This window comes from Pteronotus mesoamericanus, unplaced genomic scaffold (assembly GCF_021234165.1).
Source record: "Pteronotus mesoamericanus isolate MK-2021 breed Mesoamerican mustached bat unplaced genomic scaffold, CSHL_Meso_final contig_20, whole genome shotgun sequence".
Lineage (NCBI taxonomy): Eukaryota > Metazoa > Chordata > Mammalia > Chiroptera > Mormoopidae > Pteronotus > Pteronotus mesoamericanus.
In genome coordinates, this window is record NW_026555085.1 from 23,246,128 (window position 1) to 23,271,074 (window position 24,947).

Sequence of the window (24,947 nt, forward strand, 5' to 3'; positions counted from 1 at the left end):
CTTGGAGTCTGATTGTGACTGAGTAGGGAGAAAGGTGCTTGTAACAACCAGCACATGGATCTTGGCAAACAGTTCCTACCTGAAGAGTCCTAGTAGTAGTCTCAAGCAGCAGCTTTTCTCTTCTGCAGAACCAAGCTGGCGGTGCAGTTTGCCCAGGGAACTTGGTGGGGATCGGGTATGACTAATTGGGTCCTTAAATGAGGGTTTCTGCCAGCCTTGGAGAATGGTCTGACTGTCCTCAGGTAGAAGAACTGAGTCAGAGTCCCACCCACTGGAGAGTGTGCCTCCCAGGCCTATCTGACCAAAAGGGCTAGCAAGAAGACCCGGAAGCTGAGTAACCTAGCTACACTGGAGGCAGGAGGTTGGCAGGCAGATCTGATCCACCTCAGAGAAATGCCAGTAATGGTCATGGAGGGTTCCCCTGACTCCATCTAGGCAGAGGGTTCAGGTATATCATGTCCCTCTGCTTAATGCAGGTCCCGACTGCCCCCTAATGAAAAAGCCTATCCGGGAAAATTTGGGAGGTGCTGAATTAGGCACTCCCCATTCCTCCCAGGCAGCAGAGCTGAGTCATATTCTTTCCCCACTATACGGCCCGCCTCCTGACCCTGTCTGACTAGACGGCTGGCAAGAAAACCTGGAAGCTGCTGTATAACCCGGCAGTTTTGCTGAGAGTCAGTCAAGCAGAGCCGATGACCCCAAGAGTAAAGCCAGTATCCCTGTTGAGGTAGGGGACTTGAAACACAGGTCACCTTAATAAAAGAGCTCAAAAAAAGATCCTTAACAGCCTTGGAGTTGCTTCCCTCTTGGATTCCTATTAGGGAAACTAATTTGTAGGCCCACATATTGCTAAATATAGCTTTCTTCCCTCCTGATCAGAGAACTTCACCAGATCATACAGAAAGCTGTGTAGCCCATCCAAAAGCCCTGGTTATAGTAGCATTTGAACAGACAGCCCAGGCCGTGGCTTTGAGCATTAAATAACCTGTTGAGGATATCCAATGCACACTCTTGCCTCACTGGATTCCCCAAACAACAAACCATGCAGGCTCTAGGCCCGTTCCTGCTACCCTGCCAGGGCAGAGAAGCTAATTCATAGCTACCTCTAACGATGAGTATAGTGCATAGCCACAACCATCTAGAAAGCCTGACAAGAGAATCCAGGCAATCATGTAGCCTATCCTACCTAGGACAGCCTCATTTAGACCTGGGAACCAAGCCAGCAGTCCTATCCAGGTGCTCTCAGCCAGTGGCATACCTCCCACCCTTGATCTCATAGGTCAAATAGTTGCCTTGCCCCCAAATAGACCCTAACAGCAAGCCTTACCTGCTGAAGCATGCTACCAGCAGATACACTCAGAAACCCAAAAGGAGCTGAATGGTGAAAAAGTATACCTGCTAAAGTAAGCTTGCAAAGTCAGGATGAGGAAATTACTCGCTCCAATGCACAGATACCAATTTAAGGAATCAAGGACCACAAAAAAAGAGAATCAGGTAAATATGACATCACCAAAGGAACTAATAAAGCTCTAATAACTGACCCTAAATAAATGGAGATCTATGAAACACCAGATAAAACATCAGAGTAATGTTCTCAAAGAAGGTTGATGAACTAAAAGAACACACGGAAGACAACTAAATTAGAAAATAACATATATATGATAAGGAAGTGCAATAAAGAAATAGAAACCATCAAAATAAAAACAACCGGAAATCCTAAAGCTGAAAAATATAGTAAATGAATTGAAGAGTTTAATAGAGTTTCCAAAACAGACTTGATCATGCAGAGGAAATGAATCAGCAAACTATGAGGACATTTGAAATTATCCAGTTGGAAGGAAGGAAGGAGAAAGAAAGCTAGCTAGCTGATGGGACTTATGGAACACAATGAAAAAGAAAAAAACATTAACTTTATGGGAATTCCAGAGAAAGAGAAAGGGACAGAAGTTATATTTAAAACAAAAATGGGTAAAAAGTTCCCAAACCTGCAGGTAGAAATGGAGATCCATATAGAAGACATCCAAAGAATCCCACATAAAGTGAATCCAAATAAAACAACACTGACACACATTATAATTAAAATGTTAAAATCCAAATACAAATTATTTTAAAAGGAGCAAGAGAAAAGAGAGGAATAAATACAAGGGAACCTCAATAAGACTAAAACTGGATTTCTCAACAGAAACTCCTCAGGCCCAGGGAGAATGAGATGATGTGTTCAAAAAACTTAAAAAACAAAGCTGTCAACCAAGATTTTTACACCCAGTGAAAGTGTCCTTCATAAATAAAGGGTTTTTAAATAAATGCTGACTTCATCGTGACTGGAACTGCCTCAAAAGAAATTCTAAAGGGAGTTCTATGAATGGAAACAAAAGGACACTGATTAATATCATAACATAAGAAGGCCGCGTAAAACTTACTGGTAATGATGAATATGTAGCCAAAGTTAGGTTCTGTAACATGTTTATGGTGGGGCAAAATTCACTCACCACCCTAGTTTAAAAACAAATGTGAAAATATTCCAAAGTACAATAAACTATTAGTTACACAACATAAAATATGTAAATTGTAGTATCAATAACCTAAAATATGAGGGGAAGGAGAAGTAAAAGTGAAAGTCTTAGGATATTCTATTGAATTTAATTTTTTATAAGTTAGTTGAATTCATCTTATCAATAAATTTAGTAAAGTTGCAGGATACAAAGTATAACATACTAAAATCTGTAGAGTCTTCATTAAATGAAATCCCTATCAAGGCTTTAATGGCATGATTTTTGGAAGTAAAAAAAAATCCTAAAATTTATACAAAACCACAGAAGACCCTGAATAGCCTAAGCAATCCTGGGAAAGAACAAAATGGGAGGTATAAAACTTTATGATTTACATGGAAAAGCTACAGTAATCAAAACAGTATGGAACTGGCATAAAAACGGGTATATAGAAAATGGAACAGATTGAGAGCACAGAAATAAACCAAGCATATACATTCAAATAATATTTAAAAGGGACCCAAAGACAGTTAATGGAGAAAAGAAAGTTCTTCAATAAATTCTGCTGGGAAAATTGGATATTCACATGAATAAATGAAAAAAGAATGAAACCAGACCCCTATATTACATTAATCACAATAATTAACCAGAATAAATTAAAGACTTAAATGTAAAATGTAAAACTATAAAACCCCTAGAAGAAAACATAGCAAAAAGGCTCCTTGACATGGGTCTTGTCAAAAATACTTTGGATATGACACCTAAAATGCAAGAAATAAAATAAAAAAATAAATTAGAACTACATCAAACTAAAATGTTTCTCCATAATAAAAAAACACAACAAAGTGAAAAGACACACAATGGAATGGGAAAAATATCTGCAAACCATGTATCTGATAAGGAGTTAATATGCAAATATATAATGATGAGAAACAGTGAAAACAGTCCTAGGAGGAAAACTCATAGCATTATAGGCCTACTTCAAGAAACAAGTAATATCTCAAATAAACACTCTAATCTTACACTTAAAGGAATGAGGGGAAAAAAGAAAAAAACAAAGCCCAGAGAGAGAAGAATAAAGGAAATAATAAAGATCAGAGCAAAATTAAACAAAATAGATTCTAAAAAAAAAACATAAAAATGATCAATGAAGCCAAGAGCTCATTCTTTGAAAAAATAAACAAATTTGATAAACCTTGAACCACATTAACCAAAAAACAAGGGATAATAAATAAATAAAATAAATTTATTTATTTGGTTTCTCCAAATAAATAAAATTAGAAATAAAAAAGGAAAAGTAACAACTGACACCACTGAAATACAAAGAATTATAAGAAAATATGCCAACAAATTGGACAATGTGGAAGACATGGATAAATTCCTAAAAACATCCAATCTCACAAACTGAATCAAGAAGAAACAGAAAATCTAAACAGATGATGATGACTAATGAAATTGAGGCAGTAATCAAAAAATGTCAAACACCATTCCTGGACCTCATGCCTTCACAGATGAACTTTACTGAACATTCCAAGAACTAACACCTATCCTCCCTAAAATATCCCCAAAAAATTCAAGAGGAGGGAAAACTCCAAGCTCATTTTATGAGGCCAGCATTATTCTAATTCCAAAAACCAAATAGAGACTCTACAAAGAAAGAAAATTATAGGCTAATATCCCTGATAAACACATATGCTAAAATCCTCAAAAAAAAAAATATTAGCGAACTAAATCCAGCAATACATTTAAAAGATTAAAGCACTGGCAGAGTGTCTCAGTTGTTTGGAGCATCTCCCCATACAGCAAAAGGCAAAAGGTTTTGAATTTGTTTCCTAGTCAGGGCATAGACCTAGGTTGCAAATTCAATCCCTGGTTGGGGTGTGTATGGCAGGTAGCCTACTGAAATTTCTTTCTCACATTAATGTTTCTCTCCCCACTACCCTCCGCTTCTTGTCTTTCTAAAATAAATGAAAAATTTTCTTGAGTGAGTATTTGAAGAAAAAAAAAATCACATAACATGATCAAGTAGTGATCAAATGGTATTTTTTCCTGGAATGCAAGGTTGATACAATATCTGCAAATCAATTAAAGTGATAAACTTCATAAACTAAATGAAGGATAAAAATCATCAAAACAATAGAAGCAGAAAAAGCTTTTGACACAATCCAGCATCTATTTATGATAAAAACTCCCAGGAAAGTGGGAATAGAGAGAACATATCTTAACCTAAAAAAAGGCCCTATATGACAAACCCACAGCTAACACCATACTCAATGGGGAAAAACTAAAAGCATTTCCTTTAATATCAGGAACAAGACAGAGATGTCCATTTTCACCAGTCTTATTCAACATAGCACTGGAAGTCCAGCCACAACAATCAGACAAGAAGAAATAAAAGCCATCCATATTGGGAAGGAAGAAGTAAGACTGTTATTGTTTGCAGATGACACGATACTATATGTATACCATCCTAAAGATTCCACCAAAAAACTACCAGAACTGATAAATAAACTCAGTAAAGAAGTAGAATATAAAATAAATATAGAGAAATCAGTTACATTTTTATACACCAATAATGAACTATCAGAAAGGGAAAATAAGAAAACAATCCCATTAACAATTGCATCAAAAACTATCTAGGAATCAATTTAACCAAGGAGGTAAAAGACCTGTATTCAGAAAATTATAAAATACAAAACAAAGAAATTAAAAAATATGCAAAGAGATGGAAGCATATACCATGTTCATGGATAGGAAGAATTAACATCATTAAAACGTCCATACTACCCAAAGCAATCTATAGGTTCAAAACAATTCTTATCAAAATACCAAGGATGTATTTCACACAATTAGAACAAGTAACTCAAAAGTTTATATAGAACCACAAAAGACCCCAAATAGCCACAACAATTTTGAGAAAGAGGACCAAAGTTGGAGGAATCATGCTACCTTTTATCAAACTAAACTGCAAGGCTATGGTAATTAAAACAGCATGGTACTGGTATAAAAGCAGGCACAAAAATCAATGAAACAGAAGAGAGTGCCCAGAAATAAATGCACATCTAAACAGCCAATTAATAATTAACAACAGAGGATAGAACATAAAACAGGGTAAAGACAGCCTATTCAATAAATGATGTTAGGAAAATTGGACCTTCTTATGCCATATACAAAAATAAACCCAAAATGGATTAAAGACTTAAATGTAAGACTCAAAATCATAAAACTTCTAGAAGAAAACATAGGCAGTGAAATCTTGGACATTTCTCTTAGTAATTTTTTTTCAGATATATCTCCTCAAGCATGCAAAAAAAAAGAAAAAGAAATGGGACTACATCAAACTAGAAAGTGTTTGCACAGCAAAAGAAACCATCAAAAAATTAAAAGGCAAACCACTGAATGGAAGAATATATTTGCCAATATAACATCTGATAAGGTGTTAATGTCCATTAAGAATTTTATGAAGAATTCAGAAAACACCAAAAAAACCCAAATAATCCAATTAAAAATGGGCAAAGGACCTGTCTTCAAGGAGGACATAGAGATGGACATACAGACATATGACAAGATGCTTACCTCACTAATCGTCACAGAAATGTAAATTGAAAGCACAATGAGATACCACCTCACAGCTGTCAGAATGGCCACCATCAATGAATCAACAAACAACAAGTGCAGCTGAGGATGTGGGAAAAAAGGAAACCTCCTGCACTGTGTGGAAATGTGTGGGAATGCACATTTGCACAGCCACTGTGGAAAGCAGTATGGAGTTACCTCAAAAAATTAAAAATGAAACTGCCTTGTGACCCACTGATTCTACTTTTGGGAATTTATCTGAAGAAACCCAAAACACTCATTCAAAAGAATATATGCACTCCTGTGTTCACTGCAGGATTTTTTACAACAGCCAAGACTTGAAAGCAGTCCAAGGGTCCATCAGCAGATGATTTGATTTAAAAAATCTGTGGTACATTTACACAATGGAATACTACTCAACTGTAAAAAGAAGAAAAGTTTACCCTTTGCCACAGATGGATGGATCTAGAAAGCACTATACTAAGTGAAATAAACCAGTCATAAAAAGACAAATACCATATGATTTCACTCATAAGTGGAATCTAGTGAACAAAATTAACTAAAAAGCAAAGTAGAAAGAGACTCATAGCAGGCTGACAGCTGTTGGTGGGGGCGTTGTGTGGCTTGGGGGCTGGGTGGTGGGGGTGGAAGGTTTGAGCAAAAAAGAGAAAAAAGTCATGGGCACGGATAGCAGTGTGGTAACTGCCAGGAGGAGAGAGGGTGGGGGGAGGTGGAGGAGCATACGGCGGGGCGGGGATAAATCGTGGTGGAGGGAGACTAGGCTTGTGGTGGTGAACATACAATACAGTGTACAGATGAGGTGTTGTGGAATTATGCACCTGAAACCTATATAACTTTGTTTATCAGTGTCACCCCAATAAATTGAATAAAAACGGAAAAAATAAAAAATAATAAAAATTAAAAAACAAATGACCATATGCCAAACGAGGACAGCTAAGTACAACCACATTTAAAGAATTTTTCAAATAAAAAAAGTTATTATGATTGTTATTATTAGTTTTATTTTTTTAATTTTTTAAATTTATTTTTTTTTATTGTTCAAGTACAGTTTTTGTTTTCCTGCCACCACTTTCCCCTGCCCCACTCCCATACATCCCTCCCTCAATCTCTCCCCACTTTGGCTTTGTCCATTATCCGTGTTCCTTTATACGTGTTCCTACATGTTCCTTGACTTGACTCTTCCTCTTCTTTTCTCCATTACCCTCTTCCCTACTTCCCTCTGGTTACTGTCAGTTTGTTTTTTCTTTCAATGTTGCTGGTCATATTTTTCTTGTTTGTTTTGTTAATTAGGTTCCACTTATAGGTGAGATCATATAATATTTGTCTTTCACCACCTAGCTTATTTCACTTAGCATAATACTCTCCAGTTTTAATTGTAATGACTCTAATAATAATATTAACCAAATGTACTATCACCAAGGCAGTTAATCTAGAAACTCTGCATTTCATCTCAGTTTCTCAGTTGAACGCTTTCTACATACACAGAACTGAGAAACAGACTCATCAGGCTTGTGATTGGAATTTTTAAAAATTCTCCTCAAGAATGGCAAAAACAAATTACATGAAAAAATATGTAGTGGTTGGTAGCATTTAAACATGGCTTCTAAAAGTTAATATAAAAAATAAATGCTTTAATATAAAAGTTAGGTAAATAATTTTTTCTGAAAGAGAATAATAAACATATGGAAAGAATTATAAGGAAAGGTACATTAAGCTAAAAGTGTATTAAGTTTAAGAGAAAAAAGGCACATAATATTTTTTCAGGAGAAAGCTAAACATTTCCTGTTCTGCTTTGTCTCTGTGCTACCTATTAACATGGTACTGCTATCTGTGGTATTGGATCTTATTTGCTTTGTTTTGCCCAATTATGAAGGCTCAAATCATTTGAGTGGAGAAAAATCACAACTGTACAATTGCTTGCTATTAAATAGATTAAACAGTTTGTTCACTGGTGTTTTACTTAGGGAGTATATTTTGAAGAGTGAAGCTCAATTTTTACATAAAAAATTAAGACAAACACATTGGGTTATATACATTTCTTCTGTTACTAAAATGTTGTACATTTTATCACCTCATTTCTTGCTCTTTTGGTTTTGAGTGGTTATAAATATCCCACACTTATATCTATAGCCTCAAAATTTTTTCTCTATATTAAATAAATCTGATAATTATGAATTCTTGACTCCCATATAACCATCTATATACAGCCCTATGTCATATGTCTATGTCATTAAAAATACAATAACTTGGAAAACCAAGAAAAATTTCTCTAATACCCTCTACTACACAATTAGTATGTGCTTTCCAGACTGAGGGGGGATGTTCTATTTATAACTCTCTTTTGTTTCCTTCCATGTGGCCAAGTTTCCACTTATTACATGTCTGCTTGTCTTAATATTAACATCTAGTTCAGAGCACTGTAAACTGCTTCTCAACCCCTAAATTAAAGCAAATGATATCCACTCCACATCTTACACCAGTTTTACTAGAAGCCACTTCAAAGATTCCATTTTTAAAAAATGAGGTATGGCCACTGCTTCCTGAATCCAAGGTTAGCCCTGCTCATAATGAAGTGAAACTTTCTCTGATTTCCCTTCTATTTAAGCACTGACAGTTTTTTCCAAGATGCTTTTTCTCCTCCACTAAAAGTAAACCCGCTTATTTTGCTGTCATTGTTGCTGTTTGTGGGAGGGGATGGGAGACGAGAAAAGTACTCTGCCTTACTAGGCGTTGCTTGGGACCAGGACACGTGTGTATGTGCAATGACATTCCAGGACCACGTGTGGCTATCTTTATCAACATAAAGATTGTTTCCTCTACACACAGTTTCAAAGAGAAGAGCAGTTGTGTTTCTTTTTTATGTTGTTACTCATTTATCAAACTATGTGAAAGTGGATGGCAGAAAGGGAAAAAAAATCCTCTACACTCTAAGTTTTAGCTTTTTCATTGGTCTCTACTTTTTGACCACTTCCTCAGTCTCTCACTTATACTGGGCCCTCTGGCTTCACATCATGCTGCTTATTACACAAGCCACTGTTACCTACTTCACCTATTTCCACTGTGAATATAACCTAAGCTCTGGGACAATGCAGCAGCCTCCCTCCTGCCCTCCATATATTCAGTGAGCTCATAGCAAAGGAAGGGAAAATAGGTACAGATGCTCATAGTCATTCTTCCCACGAACTACCACAGGAACTGTTGAGAAGGAGAATATCCATACCAGACATGCATATCCCGACACACCACAGCTGGGCTTAAACTGAAGATGAGTTACTTCTGAAAAGGTTCTTTGTACCTTAAGGCACTACTAACCCCCAGCCTTTTCAAAGCAATTTATCTTCTTGGGTCTTTCAAATTCTGTAGGCAATAGGAACCTGAACCCTAAGCCCACACGAGGTTGGACCAAAAGTTATGGCAGACCAAGGGAGACTGTATTTCTCCTCCAAATCTGAGGCTAGGCCATGAAAATGAATGTGCTTGCCTTCGCCCTTTGTGAGATGCAATTATTGCTGGGTCTCCCTTTGACTGAAGGTGTAGTGTCTTGGGGGATCTCAGCCATATATAGGTTCTTGCCCATGTTCCCCAACTAACTTGGGTCCCAGGTTGTTCTGTGCTCCTGTGTACGGCTGTTACAAGATGGTCAGATGCCCTAGGATTTCAGTTCTCATCTCTCTGGAAATAGAGACTATGCAATTCAACTAATTCAGCAAATGTTATTAAAGCTTAATATCTCTTATGAATGTACTGGTCTTCTTTCAGTTCCTAGGACAAGATCCTCCCCTCTCTCAAGGCCCTTTCCCCAAGGGGTGTTTCATCTGCTTGAAGTATTCTTTTCATAGACTGGTGCACATGTGTGCATACACACGCACACACCCCATATTGGGGTGAGTTCCTTCTCATTCTTTAGATCTGATTTCAAACAGTACATCAGATGGGCCTTCTCGAACTGTTAAAATCACAGTGTGGTTTCAGCAATACCTTGCACTTGGGAAATTTCAAGAGGCAGACTGTCCAGAATCAGAAGTTTGGGTTCCCGGATTTTGCGCTGTTTCCCAAAGAACTAAACTATCATTCATTGTATTATAATACAGACATAAAATATTATTCAATGTATTGCCATATGGAGACTATAGTCATACAGAGAAATGAGAGAGAGAGAGAGAGAGAGAGAGACAGAGAAAGGCAGAGACACACTGAGACACAGCTCTTCAGGAACTTAGGAACTTGCTGGTTAGGAACACTTAATAAGTTACAGTTGCAGCTGAACACAAAATCCTGAAGTGATGCCTAGTTCTCTATTGTTTTAGAAACTGAAATACCTAGGGAAAGAAAATCGTAAAAATTCCCACGTCCAAAAGTCCATGGGATATGATTTTCTCTACTAATTCAATACAATGTTCCTTGTCTGCTTCCAGAGGATGAATAAGGATTTGTGCACATATGTTACAAAGTCAAAATAAGCCCTTATGGGGCTTGATCTTCACATTGTTTTTTAACTCCTGCCAAGCAACTGTACACTTTAGGACTGTGACATTAAGCCTTACATACTGATTTTCAGCTTCAACAAAATGCTTTCATAGAATCTTATCTTTAGTCATCTAAATCTTCTGTTCTAAGGACATCAAATGAATCTATTTTTAGCTGAGTTTAAGAGACTGACACTAATTTTAAAACAATGCCCTTAAAATGCTATTTATATCTATTCTTTTAAATATATTAAAAAATAACTGAGTTATCATTAGAATTTAATAAACACTTTTAATCCTCCAACTTTCTAGATCTACTCATTTTGATCATCTAACAGATATACATGATAAAAACCAGGGTTCTTTCAAAAGTATGCTTGCCAACATCAAAAAAATACCTTAAACAAAATATTCTATGTTTCAGCACTGCATCTTCTCATCATCAATCACCAAATTATCAAAAAGAATATTAGTTACATGATTACAACAGCACACTCTACTTTGTGCTTTGTACTCCTCAAAATGCTATCATATTTCAACCTATTATATTTTATGGCCAAATGCACATGGGAGCTGAAAAAAGCAGACACAGCTTTAAGAGGATTAATACCTTAAGAGGAACAAATTCAGGAATTTTATCGAATCAAATTAACAGTAGTAAGAGACATCATTATCCTCAAAAAACATGTACAATTGACAAATACCTCCTGAGTGCTTATCACGTACCAGGCACTGTTGAAACATGATATCCATAGGAATTTAAAAATGTTATTTCACTGAAGCTCATAACATGTTTATATTATAAATAAAGATACACACCTTACATACATACAAATAATACTAAATACCTGAAGGGCCGTAAGGATATTGGCTAAGGCTTGTCCATATGTGTCATGGCAGTGAACGGCAAGAACACTGGGCGGGATTTCCTTCATGACACTTTCCAGCATTCTCTTCATGCTTCCTGGAGTTCCTACTCCAATTGTGTCTCCCAGAGAGATCTCATAACAGCCCATGCCATACAATCTCTTAGATACCTGTTGAGACAGGTGAAGAGCTTATAAAACAATGGAAATAAATAGACTCAAACCCTGCTGTTCCTCAGCGAACATCATCTAGAGGTAAAAATCACAACTAAGATGAGGACATATCCATGGAAAACATTTTAGTTTTCTGTCCCAGTTACATGCTCATTAAATCCTGAGCATTATACAAAGCCCTGAAAGACAAGACTGTGATTATCATTTCTTAATATTTGAGTTTTCTTTAGAGTCTTCTGTTGATTTTCATGTTTAATTACAAATTATAAATTACAATTTTAACTATTGGTAGACTTACTTTTCTCAGCTCTTTAATCAAACAGAAGCATTACAAATTTACTTTGGAAGTAGCATTTCTCAAGGCATTATATTAGAGGTCAAAAATTATCAATACCAGCTTCAGCTCCATCACTCAGTAGCTTTGTAATTGGTAGAGTAACTAAAGATTTCTGACTTAATTTTTCTTGCTCATATATGGATGATCTTTCATTTTTCGACTCAAGTGATAAGTAGTGATATCATAAAGAGATGTATTGCAAGGTCCCTTCAAGCTGAATAACTGAGGCTACTTTGAAGAACAATAAGAATTTGCATGAAGGCAGCATTGTATATTGACAAAGACATGGGTTCTGGAGTCAGACAGGCCTGGATTTAACCTCAGCTGTCACCCATGTTAGTCATGTGATACTGGGCAGAAAATGAACCTTTTCAAACTTCAGTCCCTAGTCTCAAAAAAACTGATGACAAAATATCCTTATTTAGCATATTTTCTAATCCTTATTTTAATTTTTAAGAATTGCAATCATAATGATGTCAGTTATGACATACTTGGCAATGAAATGAAAGGAGAATATATATAAATCACTTTGTACAAAATCTGGCACAGGGTCACTCATTAACTCATTTATTATATATTTCTTCAATGCCATTTCATGCCAGGCACTGTGCTAGGTGCTGGTATATAATGGGGAGACAAATCTGGAGATGGCTCAAGCTGTTAGAAAGCCTAGAGTCAAACTAAGACAGACCTTAATCAATTCCATTTGGAAATGTGTAATTACCCCTAAAATAGAAACTGTTAAACAAAGAAACAGAATTCTAAGAGCACTGTGGTAAAGGAAATCGACCTAGATCTTGTCAAGCAGCAAGGGCCCAAGTTGACAGCTTACAAAAAACTAAGCATTAACTTGTAGAAGAGACTGAGAAAAAAGTGTATGAGAAGAATATTCCAGGAAGAATATCAAATGCAGAGGTGAGTGTGTTCTAGGCAGCTGAAATTTAAAAGAAAAAAATGCAAAGAGCATTCCAGGCAGGAAAAAACTCAAATGTAAAGGCAATGTGACAAGAAAGCAAAATCCAAAGGGAAGCTACATGAGGTAGGCATGAGGAAGACCATACAGAGCCTTGTAAATAAGTTTAGAGTTTTTGTTGAGGATTCTATCAGGAGAGCAATAGAAAGGCATGACAGAATTTGGGGTAGTAGTGATATAATGAGATTTGTTTTTCAGAAAGGTGATATCAATAGCGATATAAAAAAAAAACTCCAGAATATAGGGTACTCAGAAGAGCTTCCTAGTCCAGGTAGCAGACTATTACTGAATGGAAATTTGGATTAAAAAATCATACTGCTCAGCCTCACTAATGCCTATTAATTGCCAGAATTTCATAACGGCCAGAGAGAGGAGAATGAGGCTTCAAAGGAAAGTCTTAAGTGTAGTGTCAAGGGAATACAAGGGATACAAGTGTTGCAGAAAGGAGGGAATGGTCAGTTCACTAGTCCAAAAAATCTACTGAGAAGTCAAGATGAGGACAAAAGATACTTTTACATTTCTTGGTGCCAAGTGCAAAATAGTAATCTTATAAACGGGGATTTCAGTGAAGTGATGGTCTAGAAGTCAACTTGGGGTATGACGAAGAGTTGGTGGCACACAAGGAAATGGATACCACTACTGTAGACAGCTTTTTGAAGAAGTTTAGATGTAGAAGGATGGAGACAGTGAATAACTAGATAAGGATGCTGAATTAAGAAAGTTTTCAGCCCTGGCTGGTGTGGTGCAGTGAACTAAGTGCTGGCCTATAAACCAAAAGGTTGCAGGTTTGATTCCCAGTCGTGGCACATGCCTGGGTTGCAGGCCAGGTCCCCAGTTGGGGACACAAGAGGCAACTGACCAATGCTTTTCTCCCTCTCTCCTTTCCTTCCTCTCTCTCTAAGAAATAAATAAAACCTTTTAAAAAAAAGAAAGCCTTCAGATGGAAGAAGCTTGGACATGTTCGACTGTCCACATAAGGAGTCTAAGCAGTTGAATATGCAGGGGAATAAATAAAGGGAAGGACTAGAGGCTTGGAAGACTAGAGAGTGAACACAAATTGCATTAGTCATTTCCGAAAGTAAGAGAGCGAGTTGGCTACAAATACATTAAAATAGCTCAGAAGGCCCATTAAAGGTTGCTGGCGATGAATTCCTAATGTTTCTAATCTGCCTGTTACATAATTCTTTTCAGCAACTGCCCAGCATTCTGATGCAGGAGCAGAGAGCCTGAGGGTACGTGTGGTCTATCCAGAGATGGAATAAAGCAAAGACACAAGAGCAAGAGGTTTGCTGTATAAGCAGAGTTGGATCCAAATTTTGTGGAGTCTGAATTCATACCATTTTGGAAGTGTTCTTTAAGGAAAAAAATACATAATTGTGAATATAAACTAATAACAGAGTTTTGGAAGTATCCCATGCAACCCAAGGACTGCAACATGTAAGCTTCATTATTTTATAGTATATCTGTCTCTGTGTGCAAAGGTCTTGCTTAACTAATGGGCCACGGGCTGTCACTAATTTAAAAAATCTGTAGCAAATTTCAAAAGCTCAAATGAATGCACAAAAATAGGACTGGCTTTAGTCAAACCGGAAATGTATTCAGCCTAAATTTTTATTTCTAATAATGCCATCTTCAATGCTTCAGCACCACATTAGTACATTTATGAACATTAACACCCTAACACCAGGTGCACATGACTAAACTAATGAGCTAGTTTAATATAATCTCAAAGAATGAGCATTTTGCATTCCTTGGTATCAGTTACTAAACAGGATCAATAAGTAAAAAATGAACTTCAATAATGGTCCTTAATGACTAATCTATTGCTGTAAACTTGTTCTGTAATAGCAACTTGTATCTCAGCAGTAAGAGCTATAGAATCCCAAAGGAACAAAATGCTGAAGCAATGTATTTCCTCTGATACACGTGCCAAAAATACGCAAGAGAAAAACAAATGGATGCTACCTGAGCAACCAAGGCAAAGGTGGAGAGACTGTGCACAAACTGTCAGGAGAGGCTAGAAAGGTCACTCACATAAAAACAAAGCAGATATTGTGGTTCCCTTAAGCTTTGAGCACCCAGAAGATAAAACACAAATGTTATTTAATTTTGAACAGCTATAGGCAATAAAATATAGGTCTTCAGTGTTAAAACGAAACTGTTAGTTAAGCTGTCACACATGTCTCCCACTCCATGGTTCCCCTTAGTCTTTATTATGCAGATGAACTAAATAGTAAGGAAAATAGGCCAATATTATATGTCATTTTACCAGGAACCAGAAGACCAGAGGCATATCTTACTTCTGTCACTTTTTGTGGGGTGATGCTCCCTTCATATGGACAGCCCAGGGCACACGACACATACCTAAATTTAAAATGCAGAACCATATAAATATAAGTATGGTAGATAAGTCACTTCCTAATTTCCATTTTATAAAAATGAGCAAAGAGCCAAAAATGCATCAAAAAATATTTTGCACCATTCCTTCATTACTATTTTATGCTTAGACCAAACAAAAGCAATTTCGGAACATTTTCAATTTAATTCACATGTGTATGTTTCTAATAATTACAATTTGATATGAGTTATTTGATGGCAGATGGAATAAGATAAAAGGGTTTATCTGGTGGGGCTGTTTATACCATAGCAACATGTGAACATTCAAAGCAGAAAATAGCAGTGAAATAAATAGTTTGATTTAAACAAGTACATACATTCGACTATCCAGGTTTTTGGAACCATATAGAAACAGCATGGAGATGACTAACTGGATTTCTCTCTTCACTCCCATCTGGATGTCTTGGACTCATTTGGATAGTCATTAATCACCCCAAGACTCCTAGAGCTGGCCACAACCTCAAAGTTCATCTTGTTCTCTCTCGTGGGTATACCTAAATCATCCCAAACAGAAGAGTGTCTAGTCTGCTTTTAAAAGGCTCCAAATAAAGATATTCTTTAAGCTTCTTCAACAATTTAATGTAAAAAGTCAAGCCTTTCCTGCAAGGACAACGATACATTTCCATCTTAAAGTATTAAGCTTTACAAAAAGTCTGTTTTAGCTATTTTCAGCTCAACACCAATCCCATTTTATTAAACTTCCCTCAGAGGCTTTACAACACTTGTATTAAAATAATGCATCATGCATCTGATTGTCAGGGATGAAGCAATACACAGGAGGGAGAGAGGGGTGGTGGGAAGCGAGGATGGAGATCCGGTTGTTTGGGCCCAAATATGAAAGGCTTTAGATAGCATGGCCCGTGAGTGCCATGCCAAGGAGTCTGAACTTTAGGATCACTCAAAATCACTGTGAGGCATTCGCAGTTATTAGGTTAGGTACTGACAAGATCAGATTTGTTTTCCAGAAACATACGTTCTTGGGAACTCTGGAAGTGGTTGTCAGAGGAAAGGTGGAGGCGAAAACAGGAGAGAACACAATGCCATATTTCCTCGATTCTAAAATGCTGTTGAATTTCACAACAGGTTTTGGAGTAAGAAAACATACTATATATTAAATGATTTAATACATATCTATTGATTCTAAAGACGTAACCTAACTTCAGAAGTATGAAAATGTGAATAAATGTGTGTTTTGACATGAAATAAACAGTTCCATAAGCCAGACAAGCAGTTATGATGACAGGAAAGGGGAAAAAGGCAAATTCAAATAAAAGTCGAAAGTGATGCTAGACAGGAAACCCATCTCTCTGCTTTTCCAATTACTATAAACAAAGTTTATTCTTTAAATAAGCTACATATTTAATCACAATGTGTGAAAAATGTTCTTGTGCAAAGATAACATGGGAGAAGGTTGCTAAGGATGAAAAAGTGTAAATACTTTCAATTCAGATATAATGATTATAGATAATGCATTTGGAAATACAAGAATATTGATTCTGAATCCAAAATATCTAGACGTTATTAAATAGAAAATCCAAGCCATCCATGTATATGCTGTTCTTCTAAATGTGAAAAAGAAAAAAAGAAACAAATGCAAAATAACATGGAACAAACCTTTCCTGTATTTTTATTACGTGGCCACAGCTACCACTTTATGCCATAATCCTAAATCTCTGAGTACCTATTCTTTTTGGTGTTATTTTTATTGTCGACACTATTGCAGATGTCCCCATTTCCCTTCATTTGTCCAGCTCTATGCAGGCCCTGCTCCTCCTTCCCTCTGGCCATCACCACACTGTGGTCTGTGTCTACAGGTGATGTATATACGTTCTTTGGCTAATCCCTTCTCCATCTTTCATCTAGTCCCTCCTACCCATCTCTCTTAAAGCTATCAGTCTGTTCCTTGTTTCTGTGCCCCTGATTCTATTTTGCTTGCTAGTTTATTTTGTTCCTTAGATTCCAGCTAAAGTGAGATCACATGGTATTTGTCTTTCATTGCTTGGCTTAGTTCACTTAGCATAATAGTCTCCAGTTCCATCCATGCTGTTGCGAAAGATAAGAATCCCCTCTTTTTTAATGCTGCATAATATTCCATCATGTAAATGTACCACAGGTTTTTTATCCACTCTTCTGCTGGTGGGCACTTGGACTGTTTCTAGATCTTAGCTATTGTAAATAATGTTGCTATGAATATAGGGGTAGCTACATTCTTTTGAATTGGTGTTTTGGATTTCTAAGGATATATTCTAAGAAGTGGAATCACTGGGTCAAAAGGCAGTTCCACTTTTAATGTTCTGAGAAATCTCCATACTATTTTCTGCTGTGGCTGTAACAGTCTGCATTCCCACCAATAATGCACTAGGGTTCCCCTTTCTCTCATTCACTCAAGTTTTTCTGCGAGTCCTTTCCAGGCCTACAGTTTGCCTAGTCTTCGCAATCTACTGTATTTCATCTTACTGTGCTCTCTATCCTTGTAAACTGAGTAGTCATTTCTTTAACCTATTCACACATGGGGCTACTTTCTCCAAAGTGAATGTGATGGTTCTCAACTGTATTTTAACACTCTAAAAACAGAGGTCCACAAACTAAGGTGCACAGGCCAAATCGTTCTCATCACTCTTTGGCAAATAAAATTTTATTGGAACAAAGCTATGCTCATCTGTTTAGCTATTATCAATGTCTACTTTTGTACTATAACAGCAGAATTCAATAGTTGAAACAGAGGCCATCTGCACCACAAAACCTAAACTACTCCTCTCTGGCCTTTTCAGAAAAATCTTGCCAACCACTTGTAAAAAGTAAGGCATTTTCATGTGTGAAAAGACCTCCATCATGATGAAAATATGCTACATCGTCTGCTTTGACTAGTGGCTAACATCAATTTCTCAACTTCTGCTTTTCTCCAATAATCTGTTACAGCAGTCCTCAAACTCAGCTGTACAGAATCACCAAGGAAGTTAAAAATACAAAACAAAGCCCTGATAGTTAGGATATCCTCCCAACTAGTTGAATCAGAAACTTAGAAAATGGAACCCAACCATTAATATTTTAAAATAAATTTTAAAGTTCCATTATTCTGTCAAATTGAAAACCACTCAGCTATCAGCAATCACCTGGAGTGCCTGATCGAGTCCCTGTGTGCGGTGAGTGTGCAGAAAGGGAAAAGGACCGATTGACATGGACAACAGAGGGGTGATTGCTGGGGAGAGGGGGCAGAAGGGGATTGCATGGTAAGGGAGAAAACACAATAAAGATTAAATTTAGAAAAACAAAGTGATATGAAGTAGCCTTGATAGTGTCTAATCTCAAGAATCACCTCACTACTATGCCACAGCATTTTTATCAGTCTTTGATCGACTGGTGGTTAAGTTTATAATTTTTACTGAGTGCATTGTCATGGTGATGTTAACGGCTATATGAGTTCTACAAGTCTTGTATTATTCAAATATCCCTATGAAGGAAACTTGACTTTCTTGCCCTTGCCCCTGAGGACTTTACCAGTCCCTAGACAAATTTCTACCTTAGTTTCTCAGTTGAGGTTCTACAATCCTCATATGTTACAAACCCGCAATCTATAACTATCAAGGCACAGTTTCCAGTGACTGCACTGGCAAAGAGGTGTTTTCAGGCTCCGTGAATACTGTTACAAATTCATGTTTTAGCAGAGCTTCTATCTTTTCTCATATAGACATTAAAATTCTATCCCAAGCCACTAGAGATCGATACCCCTATGTGCTAGTGGCATCAACCTGCACACTTATCCCATTTTGTTTGATAAACCTGGGGACTTTCTTTTCTTTTCTCAGTTTGGCTATATGTTTTAAAAGTTGATATACTTATGTGTTTCCAGTGGGAATAGAAAAGGGAGTCACTGCATCAGCTGAGTCCCCCATGAGTCTCTCTCCCTCACCACTATGCAGATAACTCCAGGAACAACTCCAAATCTCCTTGTGATTATTACAGATTGATTGTTTGACATATTCATATGTCATAGTAAGTTCAGTATGTCCAAAATGATGCTGATCTCTGTGTCCCCTACATTTTCCATTAAAAAAAAAATGAAAGCCATTCCAGAGTCTGTCCTGCTAAATCACTTTTGAGAACATATTCAAAGGTTGGCTAATTCTTCCCCTCCAACCTCTACAGCATGTGACTTCTGCTACTGACAGACCACATACACAGACTAGTCCCCAAGTACCCTCTGCAGGACAGTCATAGACATCTGTTACCTGCTATTCTTGCCTCTAGTCTCATGCCACTCATTTTTACTCTAATATCTATTGCCAAAATAGTATTCCTAAAGAACAGATCTCACTACATAGTTTTCTTTTTCTTGTTATCCTCACCTAAGGATATGTTTTGTTTTGTTTCATTTTTTTAGAGAGAGGAAGGAGAGAGAGAGAGAGCAAAACATAAATGTATGAGAAACATCAGTTGGTTTCCTCCCACACACACCCTGCCTGGGCATTGAACTCACAACCCAGGTATGGGTCCTGACCTGGAATTGAACCCACAATATTTTGGTATATGGGATGATGCACTAACCAACTGAGCCACCCGGCCAGGGTGATATTTTTCCACTTTGAAAGTTTTTTAATGAAAACTTTCCATTTTCTTGCCATTTTCTACCAAATAAACTTGGTATTCAAGTTTAGCAATTTGTGAAACCTCAACCTAACTTTCTACCTCTCTTTCACTACAGTCTCCAAAACTCCTATTCCAGTAAAAGTAAACTTCTTCCTGTTACCCAAACATTTCTTCAGATTTCTCTTCACTATGTCTTTGCTCTTTGTAGATTTTCTGCCCTGCCTGAAAAGGCCATTATTTCCAAGTATATTACATATATTTACTTAGATTTAATTACTCTATTGTATTAACTACTTCTCTATGAACTTTCTCCAAAAATTTAAGATAGCATTATTTTAACATCAATAGGATTTATCTGTATCTCCCTTAATGTACTTGGGTTTTTTGACAATATAATAATTATTACCAGTCTTCTGGTAACTCTTTGAAATTAGGTTAATTTTTCATTGTCACATTCCACATAGCATCAAAAGCAGTATATAAAACACCCAATAATTCTTGAATAAATTAATGTACCAATATGTTAGTTAAAATGTCTTTTCACCTTCTGAGTACTTTTTTTTTTTCAAAATTCCTCATCTATACAAAAAAAATGTGTAGCTAGATCCAGGCTATTAATGTTCTAAATCCCGTAGCTAGAGAGGATAGCACATATTTGGAAGTTCAGACTTGGAACCATGTTTTAAACATTGTTTAGGATAATAGAGTAACAAAGAAATCACCAATCGCATTGAGGCTTACTGTATTAAAATTAACAAAAAGCACAGTGTTACAATCAACTCTGTGGATTGAAATGTGAGTTAATTGTTCTTGCTGAAGCCATTTATCAGTACAGACAGCCCCTGAATTATAATGGTTTGCAATAGAGTTTTGCACTTTAGGATGGTGAGAAAACCATGAGCGTTCAGTAGAAACCATAATTTGCAGACGGAATTCTTATCTTGTCCCGGGCCAGCCCCATGCAGTACAGTATCATCTCAGGATGCGGGGCAAAGCCAGTGAGGTGCCACTGCTAAGTCAGCACTGAGATCATCAGGGTAAACAAGTGGTGCCCTACTGTGTGTTCATTGTGTTAGAAGATTTTGACAAACTGTAGACTAATGTAATTGTCCTGAACACATTTAAGGTAGGCTAGGCTATGATATTCAGTGTATTTAGTGCACTCTCAACTTATGAAATTTTCAACTTACAATGAGTTTATTGGTACAACCCTGTTGTAATTCAAGGAGTATCTGCACTGTGAAAAACCATGATAAATGGCAAAACGGTGACATCCAAGTCTGTAACAACTTTACCTAGTAGAACTGAATTAATGAAAAAGCATCTATACTTAGGCCCTACTCAGGCCTGCTTTCCCACAGTTATCTCCTGTTCCTCATCATCTTACAAAAAAAAAGAAAAAGGATCATAAAAGCCTTGGATAAATGCCACAAACACTTAGAATGAAAAGAGTCAACCATCGCTAATATCAGAAGAAATAAAGCAATGCCCAGAGTGTTGAGATGGCATGTAATGCCTAAAGGTAATCAAGACATTAAAATACATGTGCTGCTCTGACGCAGTAATGCAGAATATATCAACCTATTCCACTAGCATTCCTTTACTAATAAACCAACCAGAAATACTTTTTTGAGCAACTCTTATTCTCTTGTCACTGCAGATGATGTAAGAAATAAAGACTGTCTCTTGGTCTCAAGAAGTAATTCTGGTAAGAGTCTCCATTTGCTCTAAAATGCTAACTATGAGAAATGTCAAAACATTCTTTCCTCAAAAGCTCTACACGATGCCTATTTAGGCATGACTGCACAAACACAGCATTATACATATTAACTATTTCTGGGTATGTGTTATGCTAGCATGCAGCAGTGATGGAGTATCTAAGGCTAGAAAAAGTACAAATCCTCATGTAGACTGCATGTATGAAAGAAAATAGCTTTAACAGATGTCTGATTTTTAGAGTTTTACGTACCATATTTTGACTTATGATTTGAATTACTCTTCCAGGCCAACACAAAGGCCTTAGGTATAACAGCAGAAGTAGTAAAGAAACTTGATCAATAAGCTGTTCCTTTATAAGAAGATGGTACCATATGAGCAAGTGAAATCCTTTGGGACTGATCATACAATGGAAAGTATTTGATGTACCAGTCATGAGAAACACAGCCTGTCAGTCACTGTGTATTTAAAAAACTGAGCCCCAAATAGGAGGCTCATTATCTGACTCAACAAGACTGCTATTACCTTTGGGGTCAGGATCAGAATCCAAAATGACATTTTGCATTAGACAGGGAAAGTTAGGAAATACAACATGTACATCATGGCGTAAATGGTTTGGCTAACAAACAAGTAGGTTGCAAGTTCTTGAATAAATGTGTTGAGTTATAAATTATCTCTCAAAGGGAAAACCAGTAAAAAGGATTAAAGACGTAAATGTAAAACCTAAAATCATAAATTATACAAAAGAAAACAAAGGTGTTAAGCTCCTGGACATTGGTCTTAGCAATGTTTTTGTGGATTTGACTCTGACAGCAAGGAAAACATAAACAAAAATAGGCAAATGACCACATCAAACTAATAATCTTCTGCACAGCAAAGAGAATCATCAACAAAATGAAAAGGAAACCAGTTGAATGGGAAAATATATTTGAAGTGATATTTCCATTATGAGGTTAATATCCAAAACATATAAAGAACTCATACAACTCAACAACAACAAGAACAAACAAACAACCTGATTAAAATATGGGCAAAGGACCTAAAAAGACATTTTTTCAAGGAAGGTATATAGTTGGACAACAGGCACATGAAAAGTTCTTCAACATTTCTAATTATTAGGGTAACACAAATCAATACCACAGTGAAATATCACCTCATACCTTTTAGAATGGTTATTATCAGAAGAAATAACAAATGTGGGTTAGGGTGTGAAGAAAAAGAAACCCTCATGCACTGTTGCTGGGAATATAAATTGATACAGCCACTCTGGGAAACAGTATGTAGGTTCCTCAAAAAATTAAAAATAGGACTACCATATGATCCAGGTATTCCACTTCCAGGTATCTATTCAAAGAATCTGAAAACACTAATTTGAAAGATATGTATACCCTGTGCTCACTGCAGCATTACTTACAATAGCTAAGATATGCAAGCAACCAATGAATGGATAAAGAAAATGTGGTACATATACAGGGGTGGGCAAAAGTAGGCTTTTAGTTGTGAGTATGCAAAACACAGAGTTTATTCTTGTATTATTAATTAATTATTGTATTATTTGTATTACAACTGTAAATCTACTTTTACCCATCCCATGTGTATATATGGTGTAATATACACATGCAGGCACACGCAATGGAATACTACTTGGCCATAAAGATGAAATATTGGCATTTGCAACAACATGGATGGAACTTAAGGGTATCATATACTAAGTGGATTAAGTCAGAATTAAAAGAACAAAAATAATATTAGTTCACTCATGTGTGGAATTTAAAAAAAAAAAGGAAAAAGAAACCAGTGAACTAATGAAACCAAACAAAAAGAAACTCATACATATGGAAAATGGATTGGTGGTTACCAGAGAAAAATGTGTTTGGGAGAGGACAAAATGGATAAAGGAAGTCAAATGCATGAGGAAGAATGAAAAGGAGACTTTTAGTGGCATGTTACAGTGTATACAGATATTGAATTATAGTGTTGAACACCTGAAACTTATATGATGTTAATAGACCAATGTTACATTAAAAAGGTTATGACTAAAATAAAACATTATTGCATCTTACAGTTTTCTTTGTTTTTCTGCATCTAAAAGTGTGATTGTCATTATTAGTTTACTTACTAATATGCCTTTCATTCCCTGTTCTTATTATTTTATACTTTTATTTTTTCTGGAAATTTGAGAAGAAACTCTGCAGTTGGAATTCACAAATATTTTTACACTTTTATTTTTTTTAAATGGGTGAATAATCTTGTTTGGCTCCTAAATATTGTTTAAAATACAGTTTTTGTTCTTTTATTTTTTTAACTTTCAGTAGGCTCAGACTTTCCGGTTAATCATGGATCAAATCATTCTAGGTCATTTTACAGGAGAAGCCTAAGACATGATTTAAAATGTTTCCCTTTGATATGCACCACTGCTATCTTTTGAATTTTAATATACATTTCTAAGCATTTTAAGAGCAAAATTAATAAAGTCACCCCAGTGACAGTTTCATTTTTAAATCAATATTCTCATAAACAGCATGAGCATGTGATTCTTGTCACAAACACTTTAAGCAGCGATTTTTAACCTTTTTTATCTCATGGCACACAAACTACTAAAATTCTGCAGCATATCAAAAAATATTTTTTGCTGGTCTGACAAAAAATAGGTATAACTTTTACTCATTCATACTGCATTCACACAGCTATTGTTTTATTGGCTGTTGTCATTTTTTTATTTGACAATCTAGGGGAAAAGAGGTCAGTACATCTGACTAAATAGTCAAGTCATGCATGTTTTAAAAATTGTCGTGGCACACCAGTGTGCCTCTTCTGGCACATGGGTTGAAAATCACTTACTTTGAGCGTGTCATCCGTTCGAGAGAAGTTGATACTTACTTGCAACAAAAAGGAACAAAACCTGAATTTCTTATATGGTACAGTAGAGCACTATTATTTTGATATTTTGAGGCATTTCAGTTTTAAAAGGATCATGAACTGAGAGATGCTTCTTTGAATAAATGCCATTGATAAAAAGAGAGCGAATGACTACATTTATCGGATGCTTTTATTTTTGTCTTTTTAACTTTTAAAAAATTTATACATAAGAGAAAATAACCTAGATTTAAAGAAAAAAAGCCATATCATGTGATTCACACATTAAAGAATGAAGTCCAAAATGTAAACATTTCATTGCTCATTCACATATAATGTATATGCAGCAGTAGTTAGCTGACTCTGCATCTTATGTCAATGATTTGGCATGGTATCTTTTCCCAATGTGTCCCAGATGTTATATAAAGTTCTGAGCATGTATTAAAAATGTGTATACATTGATGTGTACGTGTGTGTTTCAGGAGGGAG

At 36.2% G+C, this 24,947-nt stretch overlaps 1 protein-coding gene across 1 annotated transcript in view; it reads right to left on the minus strand.

The window, feature by feature from the left end:
* The window catches only part of HMGCLL1 (3-hydroxy-3-methylglutaryl-CoA lyase like 1), a 164,922-nt gene that overhangs the window by 69,880 nt on the left and 70,095 nt on the right, over window positions 1–24,947 (minus strand). The window contains exons 6-7 of the mRNA XM_054569502.1: window positions 15,203–15,266; window positions 11,401–11,589 (exon numbers count right to left, since the gene is read on the minus strand). Of these exons, the coding sequence (XP_054425477.1) occupies window positions 11,401–11,589; window positions 15,203–15,266 (253 nt within the window). The remainder of the gene's footprint in view (window positions 1–11,400; window positions 11,590–15,202; window positions 15,267–24,947) is intronic.